At 42.7% G+C, this 10,492-nt stretch overlaps 1 protein-coding gene across 2 annotated transcripts in view; it reads left to right on the plus strand.

Moving 5' to 3' along the window:
* Positions 1 to 600: 600 nt before the first annotated feature.
* Positions 601 to 10,492, plus strand: part of Nup153 (nucleoporin 153kDa) — a 59,270-nt gene continuing 49,378 nt past the window's right edge. For both annotated transcript variants that reach the window (XM_013030441.1, XM_013030442.1), the window contains exon 1: positions 601 to 1,079. In XM_013030441.1, the coding sequence (XP_012885895.1) occupies positions 969 to 1,079 (111 nt within the window). In that variant the 5' untranslated portion in view covers positions 601 to 968. The remainder of the gene's footprint in view (positions 1,080 to 10,492) is intronic.

The raw sequence follows: 10,492 nt of genomic DNA on the forward strand, positions 1-10,492 counted from the left end.
TTCTGCTTTAGGCCTAAGGATCGTGAACATTGTTTATTCACTAGTTTTTTTTTTTGTTCTATTTTAATAAATTGACCACTAGCTCTAGTGTTTGATTTTACGGTTTACTTTATATCTGCTCACCTAACTGATGAAAAGAAGCAGAGAAAGACGTTACCTTTTTAAGCCCTAAATGCCTTTTTAGAATTTAAATTTACAGCCAACAAACGAGTCCGGGCTTTGTGCCCGGCAGCGCTGCGCGATGTCCTTCCGCGTCTGTGTGCCCTTCTGAGAATCCGTATTCTTGCGCGGAACTACGTCTCCCAGCGAGCTGCGCGGCTAAGAGCGCGGGCTCCACCAGCCGTTCTTTCCTCGGCCTGTCACCCAGTCGCAGCGTGATGATACAGGCGCGCCGGGCGCCGACGGGTGACGTAGCCCTGGCTCGCGACCGCGGCGGCGGCCTTAGCAGCGGCAATAGGCGCAACCGCGGCGGCGACTGCAGGGACGACGACGCCGGCGGCGGCGGGGCGGGCGCTGTGCGCAGAGGGGGGGGGAGGGGAGGGGAGGGGTGGGGAGGGAAGGAGTAGGCGGCGCCGGCGGCTTCAACTGCGGCAGCGACGGCTAGGGCGACGGAAGAAGAACCTCCATCAGCCGGCGGTCGAGTTAGGCCTCAGCAGCGCCTGGAACGGCTCGAGCCGCCCGCGAGAGATCTCCATAGAGACCGTGACAAACACCGGCGCGCCGGGCCGCGCCTGGTGGCCGGAGCGGAGCCCGACCGCCGGCCTCACCCGCCGCCTCCCTCCGCGCCCGCCGGCGTGCGCGCACTCTCGGTTCCCGCTCGCGCCCTCGCGGTCCTCGGTGTGTCGGTCTGTGCCTTACGGGGTGGGCCAGCGCCGCCGGACTTGGTGGCCGGGGCCGGGCGGGGGCGGCCTCCAGGCCGCCGCCTCTGCCTCTCCCGCCCGTGAGCGGGAAGACGCCCAGGCTCCGCCATGGCCTCCGGAGCCGGAGGAATAGGAGGGGGCGGTGGCGGCAAGATCCGGACGCGGCGCTGCCACCAGGGGCCAGTTAAGCCTTACCAGCAGGGGCGACCACAGCACCAGGTACAGGGGTCCACCACCGTGGCCTAGCGGCGGGGTCGGGAAGTCATCAGGGCGTGTGTGGGGGCCGCCGCGGCGCCCCACGTGGAGCGGACTGGAGGACCTCGGGAAAGGCCCGAGTGAGGCGGCGGGAGCTCAGGCCGCAGGGCGGGGGGGGGGTGGCGACGGAAGTGGGCTTGAGACCGGCCGGGCGCACACGTGTGGCTCCAGCCTTCAGGCCGGGGGCTCTCCCCGGCGGGACGCTGGGCGGGAAAAGAAATCCCAGGCTTGAGAGAGTCTTTCTTTCTTTCTTTCTTTCAGCGAGTCGCTGTTAGGTTTTCTCGGGGCGGGGGGGGAGAAGGAGGGGGAAACTGTGTTTGGAGGCTCCTCAGATTGTCTTTTAAATTACTTTGGTAATTTTTTTTCTTCTCTCGTTCTGCTGTTGGTGTTCAAGTTTGTCTGGGGAGGGGGAAACTGATGATGGAGTAAATCTGCCTTTGGGACACAGAGCGGGAGGCGCTGTTACCCGGAAAGAGGAATAACTTAGTCTCAGCCTATTAAGGAATTCTCGGTTTCCCCCCCGCCCCCCCCCCCCTCACCCTACCCCCTCCCCCCCGACCTGGGCCTCTCTTAAACGAAAACATTGCCTTTGATTCCCCCCCCCCCCCAAACTGGGTTGTGCTTTACCGTGGCACTGGGGCGTTTTAAAAGTCCCTCTCCACCCTTACGTCTATGCTCTGCTGCGTGACTTCCCCTCCCTGATTCTCTCCTCCCCTTTATTTTGGAGGCCGCAATCGGCCATTCTCCACAATTGACCAGGTCTCCAGCTCTGATCGCATATTCACAGTGCTTGAATAATATGGGGGCATATTCTTGAAGTATAGGTACTGTGGATGCGCCAAGTCGTTTGGTGATCTTATAATTTAGCCACCATATGCATTCATGGATCTTTACGAAAAGTAGTTTATCTTACTTGTAAAGGACACGTTTGAGTCTGAGAAAATGACGATTTTAAAAAGTTGCTTTTTAGGATTAAGAAAAAAGGCTAAAATAATTTCAGTGAAGCCATTTGTAATAGTTCTGAATGATTCCAAAGTAGGAAGTGTACGTCTAACTTAAACTTGTTTAAAACAAGTATACTAAAAAGGTCTGGTGACTTGTTGCATATTGTTTTGACTTCTTATTTTTATTCTGGATAATATAATGCATTAACGTTTTGTTATCATAAAAACATTTTAAAAGTAAGGATTTGGGAGAAAGTTTTGAATAATAAAAGTGGTTTTTTGTTTTAAGTAGTTCCTGCCATGTCAGGTTTGTGATACCACTTGCAGATATGTACTGAATGCTCAGTTTTCTGTTTTTATGAGGAGCAGCAAAGTATTAGACAGATTTCAGATAAGAATACAGGCCACAAGCCTGGCTATTTAATCTTGCAGAATAGAAGTTAGACATACACGCTTTTTATTTCTTCTAAGAATCAATCACTTTTCTTTCTTACATCTTGTGCCACATATAGAAAAACATTTTGTAATTAAGAGTTTCATAATTACAAGAGAAAATATATTTTAGCTTTTGAATTGGGATTAAAAGATGTGTAGGGGTTTCTTGATCCACATTGCAGTATTTTTTAATACTGGACAAAACTACCAGAGGAAATTATTCAGGAATATATAAAATGATCATCCAATTTTGCTGACTTACACCCTTCCCATCCTAAAAACCAGGACGTTTTTTAGTCCAGTTACTGCAACTTCAGTGGACCCAGTTGCTATTTACTAGCCTAGGTTGTCAATTGGATGTTTTGCAGCAGCTGCTGAGTCATCATGCATAGCAGGGAGCTTCATGACATGGCATGTTTAATACGAATGCACTTGTTAAGTGTCCAACCATTTGGGGGGCGGGTAATATGAAGCTTTTGGTTTATATACATGTATATATAGAGAGAGTAGAAGTTGGAAAAAGAATGAGAGGTCTGGCAGTGTAAGGTATGGATCTTTGCCATTGCCTATCAGGCCACATAGCTAGTGCAGTCCAATTAGCTAGTGCAGTCACCGGTACCTGTAACTTCTGCATGTGTTCAGCTGGTTTGCAATTTCCTGTTTAGACTTTGGTTTACCTCTGCTGGGAAGTGTCTAAAACCTATCATTTTTCTCCTTTTAACTGCTGATCTTTATAAATGTCATCTTGAAGTTGTTGCTTACCTAACTGAAGGGACCGAATATCTTTAAAAAAATTTAGAAAGGAATAATTTTCATTTGTCTTTTGTTCATTCTTCTCTATCCAGACAGTTATAAGGAGTGGTTTACTTTTTCTAGTTGAGACTGAACACTATGCTAAGGAGAATGTGGTTAATGTGGTTAATTGTTGTCAGCTGTTTAGTTTATCTTTTGGGGGGGCAGCTAACAAGCTGTTTGCTGTTGTTAATAGCCCCACAAAAAATTTTTGAGCCCATAGGCAAACCAGAAATTGCCTTTGAAAGAACCTACTGCCACCTTCTGGTGAGCGGAAACCATTTTTGCCCTTTTGTGGGAGGTGAGGTTCAGGAGGTTTTTCTTCTGGTCTGAGTCTAAGGAATCCACTGTTAACTCTCCTAGAATCAGCATAGATGATAGGATGTTTTTCTTATTTTCCAAATTAACTATTTACAGCATAACTATTTATGTGTTAACTGTTTACAATAGGGAGAGGAAGGGCTGGGAATGTGGCTTAGTGTTAGAGTCCTTGCCTAGCATGCATGAATCCTTGGGTTCGATTCCTCAGTACCACATAAACAGAAAAAGCTGGAAATAGTGAGAGGAGGGCTTGGGGAGGTATCACCCCACTCCCTACCAGTAGCTTAGGTCAAGGGTGAGTAATTTTTTATTTTTTTGATAAACATTTTTTTTTTTTGGCTCTGCTGTTGCCAATTTTTTTTACTTGCCCTGGGATTGAACCCAGGGCCTCACCTTTACTAGATAAGTGCTCTGTTACTGAGCTATATCCTCAGTTCTTTCTTGCCAATTCTTTTCCTTACAACCCTTTGACAGGTGTAAAAACTATTAGCTATGTAAGGACATATAGAGGTTTCAATGTCTCCATGATTTTAATATGGACCCTGGTTTATGTGATAGTGTGGCATTTTGTTTGGTGCCTTATACATGATACTTTGCTTCAATAAGAGTGTTTTGCCTGATATCTGATGGCTAGAGTGTTTTCAGTTTTGGAAAGGAGGTATAGTTCAGGTTGAGTAACTCATTGCAGAAGTCACTAAGTAGTTTTGACTTTTGTATTTATTTGTGTTATCCTAGATGGTTAATACTGTCAGTGAATATAGAAATGGAAATTTGAATCCCTGTCTGCCCTGACTTGTAACAATTAACTTCTGCTTAATTTTATTATCTGTAAAATGAAAATCATTATGAAGTCAGCACATTAGATCATTCTAAATAAAAATCTTTTCTAAAGGAAAGTTTTTGGAATAGTACCTGACAGAGTTGGGCCTGGTGGCGCAGGCCTGTAATCCTAGCTCCTTCGGAGGTTGAGGCCAGAGGGTTTTGGTTTGAGGCCTCCGGTAGATAGATAGGACTCAGGGCCATTGAAATACAATGTTTTAAAATTGCTTATGCATTTTGCTGCCTCATAAGAGTCCTTCCACTCAGGTTTAAGCCTTATAAACTTCTATATTGGATTTAAAGATCTTTGTTTACTAAGTGATAAGGCCAAGCCTTAAAACTATTTCTGCCTTTTTAAGTGCTTAGTGTTTTTCTTATAGACAGTGAGGAACTTAAGTACAAAGAGAGAAATAAGTCCAAACAATAAATTGTCCAACAGAGAAAGTAGAGGTTTTTGTTTGTGATGGTAGGCCCTGGCATATTTTACCACTTTTTCAGCATTATTTTAAGTAAAATAAATGACTAGAACTTAGGGGATGTCTCCATTTCCTGGAAAGTCTTCTGATGAGGCAGGTAGATGTATTACTTTGAAGTAAAAGGAAGACTTTAGTTGTGTGTCACTAATTAAAACAATTTTCATTAGTTGTAGAATATTATTGAAAAGTTGTAATGATTTTATATTTTCACACTTTTTTTTAGCAGTAATTGGGATTTGAATGTGCAGTTTCATTCTTGCTGGGCAGACATTCTATCAGTTGAGCCACACTCCCAGCCCCCTCCCCTCCTTTTTTAAAAGAGGGTTCTCAATTTATGTAAAGCATGTGCTACCTACCCAGCCATTGGATAGTAGGGAGTCTTGCAAACTTCTCTGCATCCTTGAGTCACAGTTCTCCCCCTTCTCCTGTGTTGGCTACCAAGTAGTGAGGATTACAGGAGTTAGTCACCTAGCCTAGCTTGTTTTAAGAGGCCTTTGCTGTATAGCCTTCTCACTTAATGTTAATAGCCTGGAACTCACTATGTAGTCCAGGTTGATCCTTGTGTTCTGCCTTCATAGTGCTGGTAATAGTCTTGTGCCACCTTGTTCAGCTTTCGAAAAGTTTTATGGAGTTTTTGTTTTAGAGACAAGGTCTCACTAAGTAGTTCAGCCTGTGCTTGAACTCCATATATGTGTATGTATGCTTTGAAGGAGGTAAAAAAATGTACCCAATTGTAGATGTTTGATTCTTTTTGCAGACAAGTATTTCTGGTGGCCATAGGACTTGGTCTGAGTCAATAGGGCAAACTTGGCTGCTAAGTGATTTCTAGGATAATACTTTGTATTTGGAAGTTACATTCAGACTATGGAAATTAGAATCAGTATAATTTGAGTAATATTTCTTTGTTTTTTTTTTGGGGGGGTCCGGTCGTGGGGCCTGAACTCTAGGCCTGGGGGCTGCCCCTCAGCTCTTCAGCTCAACACTAGTGCTCTACCACTTGAGCCACAGCGCCACTTCCAGCTTTTTTCTTATGTGATGCTGAGGAATCGAACCCAGGGCCTCAGTCATGCAAGGCAAGCGCTCTACCACTGAGCCACATTCCCAGCCCTTGAGTAGTATTTCTCAATAATGTCAAATACGTATTGATACATAATGAAGAAGCTTCAAGTAATTAAAATGGATATATTAAAATTTTCAACTACTAAAGTATGAGAATAGTATGTAGAATTTTACCATTTGTTTTTAAAAATGTTTTTATAGCCAGGAGTGATAAGATGCCTACAATCCCAGCCTTTAGGAGTCTAAGGCAAAAGGATTGCAAGTTTGAGACCGATTTGGGCTATTGAATGAGACTTGTCTCAAAAAAAAACCCCAACCAAACAAAAAACCACATAATTTTGTAGCTATTCTATTTAGGTAGAATCTCAAGTTCTTTAGAGTTACCATTGGAGGGAACAAAGGACAAGGTAAAAAAACCAGAGGAGCCTAATATTGAGAAAAAGTAAACCTGCATTTGGTGTTTATGATTAGAGATCCAGTGAAATTACTTGAAAAAAGATGTTTTTAGAATCTACTACTCTTCTAAAAAAATTGTGGAGTATTGGGGTTATTGGGGTTTGAACTCTGCCTTGAGCTTACCTGGCAGTTAACTCTACTGCTGAGCCATGCCTCCATCCCTTTTTTTGCAATGATAATTTTTGCGCTAAGAGTCTTACATCCTGCCTAGACACTTGATCAGCCTATTTTTTAGGCATTTTATTACATCTGAGATGATTGCCTGGTACACCAAGTGTGAGCCATTGGTACTCAGTGTGAATGTGTAACTATTTAATAAAGGATTATATGACAAAAGTTAAATTGAACGACTGAAGGAGAAAAAAAGTGAGGGAGAAGCCAGAACATGTATAAGAAATAAGGAAGCCACATGCAGGTGTCTCATGCCTGTATAATCTTAGCTACTGAGGAGGCTGAGATCAGAGAGTTAAGGTTCAAAGCCAACCCCAGGCAGGAAATGCCCTGAGATTCTTATCTCCATTAAACTCAAAAAAACTGGAAGTGGTGCTGTGACACAAGTGGTAGAGTGTTCCATTGAGCAAAAGAAGCTTAGGGATAGTGCCTAGGCCCAGAATTAAGGCCCAGGACCAGCCCCCACCCCCCCAATAAAAAAAAAAGTTGGCTAGAATTTTAAAAATGTAAAGTTTCAAAGGAAAAAAAGGTCAATTACAAGGTCAGTTCTGAGTTGTTGTAAAATAGGTTTTCCCCCTTTAACTCCAACCTTCTTTCATTAATATTTGAACTCAGATTAAATATAATTTGAAAAGCTAATAAATTTACAGAGCCATATATACTGAACATATATATGTATATAACTTGAAGTGTGTATCTGTATAACATTGGGTGTGTGTGCACGTATGTGTGGGTGCCTTCACTTTTTCACCTAAGGTGGGGTTCTACCACTTGAGTCACAGCTCTACTTTCTAATTTTTTTTTGGTTAGTCCTGGGGCTTGAACTCAAGGCTGGGTGCTGTCCCTGAGCTCTTTTGCTCAAGGATAGCCCTCTACCACTTTGAGCCACAGTTCCATTTCCAGTTTTCTGGTGGTTACTTGGACTTTCCTGTCCCAGTTGGCTTTGAATCATGATCCTCAGGTGTCAGCCTCCTGAGTAGCTAGGATTACAGGCGTGGGCTACCCAGTTCCCTGCTTTACTTTCTGCTTTTTTGTGGGGGTTGTTAACGGACTTTCCTATTCCTGCTGCTTTCAAACCTAGATCCTCAAATCTCAGTCTCCTGAGTAGGATTGTAATCATTAGCCAATGGTGCCCAGTTTGAATATTCTTCATTTATATGTGCTGTGATGAGTCCCCAAGTTGAATATCTATTGTAACCCCTCAGTAACGTTTTTGATGTTTTTTGTCAAATGAAGAGCTCTTACTTTTGGGGGAAGAAATTCAACAACAAACTGGTGGATTTATTAACCAGTTCAAGTTTAAAAATTCACTCATGTATGTTGGCTTTCAATATCTATATCTGGTTTATGTATATATATGACATATACAGATACAGCTCTCTGTTTTTATGTCTGTGTCTATCTGTATCTATGTCTCCCTGGGCCTGACTTAACATGATTTTTCCCAGGTCCTTCCATTTCTTTGCAGTATTGTTCTTTCTAATGCATCCATTAGAAAGAGTAAAATTCCATTGTATGCGTACCACATTTTTTTGATTTATTTGACCGTTGAGGGGCATCTGAGCTGATTCCATTTCTTGGCTATGTTGAATATTGCTGCAATGAAGATAGTTCTGCTTGGTAGCTTTACTGTATCCTAGTATGTAATCTTTTGGATAAATGCACTAGAGCAGAATTGCTGGATCATAGGGCATTTTGAGGAATCTCCATTCTGGCTTCTAGAGACGTTGAACCAAGGTAACTCCCATCCAAGCTGGCCTGTTATGTTTGTATCCTTGATGATGGCCACTCTAACTAGAGTGAGGAGGAATCTCAATGGTGTTTGGATTTGCATTTTCTTTATGGCCAGATTTGTTGAACATTTATTTCTTTATGAGTCTGTTGGCTATTTTTATTTATTCTAAGAAATCTCTTGCTCAGCTAGCTCATTTGCCCATTTATTAATTAGGTTATTGATTCTTTGATGATGGTTTAAGGGAAGGGGATACAAATAGGGAAGGAAGGTATAAAATTATCCCTATTTGCAGATGACATGATACTGCAGAATCCTGTGGACTCTTCCCCTAAGCTGCTAGAGCAATTACAAAGTAGCAGAGCATAAAATCATATACAAAAATCAGTACCTTTTTTTTTGTCTGCCATGAGGCTTGAACCTCATGCTTGAACGTAGGCCTAGGCGCTGTCCCTCAGCTCTTCAGCTCAAGACTAGTGTTCTACCATGTGAGCTATAGTGCCACTTTTAGTTTTCTAGTGGTTTATAAGTGGTTTTTAAAGTCTCATGGACTTTGCTGCCCGGGCTGGCTTTGAACTGTGATCCTCAGATCTCAGCCTCCTGAGTAACTAGGATTACAGGTGTGACAACTGGCACCCGGCAAAATCAGTGCCTTTTATCAGGGAAGCAACTCCATTTACAGTAGTCTCAAAAAAAAAAAAAAAAAAAACCCCAAAGCCCTAGGAATCAACCTAACCAAGCATGTGAAAGGCCTTTGCAAAATTATAAAAATCTGATGAAAGAAACTATGAAGAAGACAAAGAAATGGAAAGACCTTCCATGTTCTTGGATTGGCAGAATATCATGAAAATGGCAATACTGCCCAAAGCAGTGTATATATTCAATGCAGTCCCCATCAAAAATCTGAACATTGGAATGTGGCTTAGTGGTGGAGTGCTTGTCTAGCATGCATAATGCCTTACGTTTGGTTCCTCGGTACAACTAAAAAAAAGCTGGAAGTGGTGCTGTGGTTCGAGTACTAAAGTGCTAGCGTTGAGCAAAAGAAGACAGTGCCAAAGCTCTGAATTCAAGCCCCAACACTGGCCAAAACAAAAAACAAAACTCAACCTCATTCTTCACTGAGATAGAGAAAAGCAAAAACTCATACTTACTTTTTTGTGCTGGGGCTTGAGGCTTGAATTCAGGGGTTAGGAGCTGTTCTTTAGCTTTTTTGCCCAAGGCTTATGTTCTGCAACTTGAGCCACAGCTTCACTTCCACCTTTTTTTAGTGGTTAATTGGAGATGAGCATCTCACAGGGTTTCCTGCCTGGGCTTGGCTTCAAATTGTGATCCTCATATCTCAGCTTCTTGAGTAGCTAGTAATACAAGCATGAGCCACTAGCGGATGGCAAAATTCACTCTTTTAATACTTGAATTTGACTTAGTATAGACTTTGCTTTAGTGCCACAAGTCATATTTTTGAGATTTTAATTTTTTTCCTCCTAAGAACTCCATTAATTTTCCTTTTGGGGCTATCTTTCTAGTTAGTGGTTTTTATTCTAGAGAATGGTTCTTTTCCCTTCTTGAGTAACTTCAGAAGGTAATTTTTGTAAGGAAAAGATTAGTGAAGCAACAAAGATAATTGCTAAAGATGAAATATTAACTATGCAAATTGCTTATTTTGGGGTTTTGGATTTATTGCTGTTTTCAGTAGTTTGCCCTAGAATATATATATGTGACACTAAGATGTTATTTGAGTAGTGCAGCTGTATAGATAAACCCATGCAGCAATTAATCTGCACTGTCAGACCTCAAGCCAACATGGCATCAGTCTGATGCCATGGACAGACTGTAATTACCATCTGTTTGACAAATTACCATCATACTGGAGCACATGTTACATATATAAGGGAATGATTGTCCCAGACTTTGGAGGGTGAGAATTTTCTGGATCAAATTATTACTGTAATGTTGCTTGAAGCCTCTGACAGTAGGATGTTAAAAGTAGGGTTTGAGTACTCATTCCCTTGAGAACTTTTTCTCAGCATTTCTTTCTCCCTCTTGAGTGGTGGTTTTTTTTTTTTTTTTTGTCGGTTATGGGGCCTGAACTCTGGGCCTGGGCACTGTCCCTCAGCTCTTCAGCTCAAGGCTAGCGCTCTACCACTTGAGCCACAGCGCCACTTCCAGCTTTTT

The sequence above is a fragment of the Dipodomys ordii genome, unplaced genomic scaffold (genome assembly GCF_000151885.1).
Source record: "Dipodomys ordii isolate 6190 unplaced genomic scaffold, Dord_2.0 Scaffold130, whole genome shotgun sequence".
NCBI classification, from domain to species: Eukaryota; Metazoa; Chordata; class Mammalia; order Rodentia; family Heteromyidae; genus Dipodomys; species Dipodomys ordii.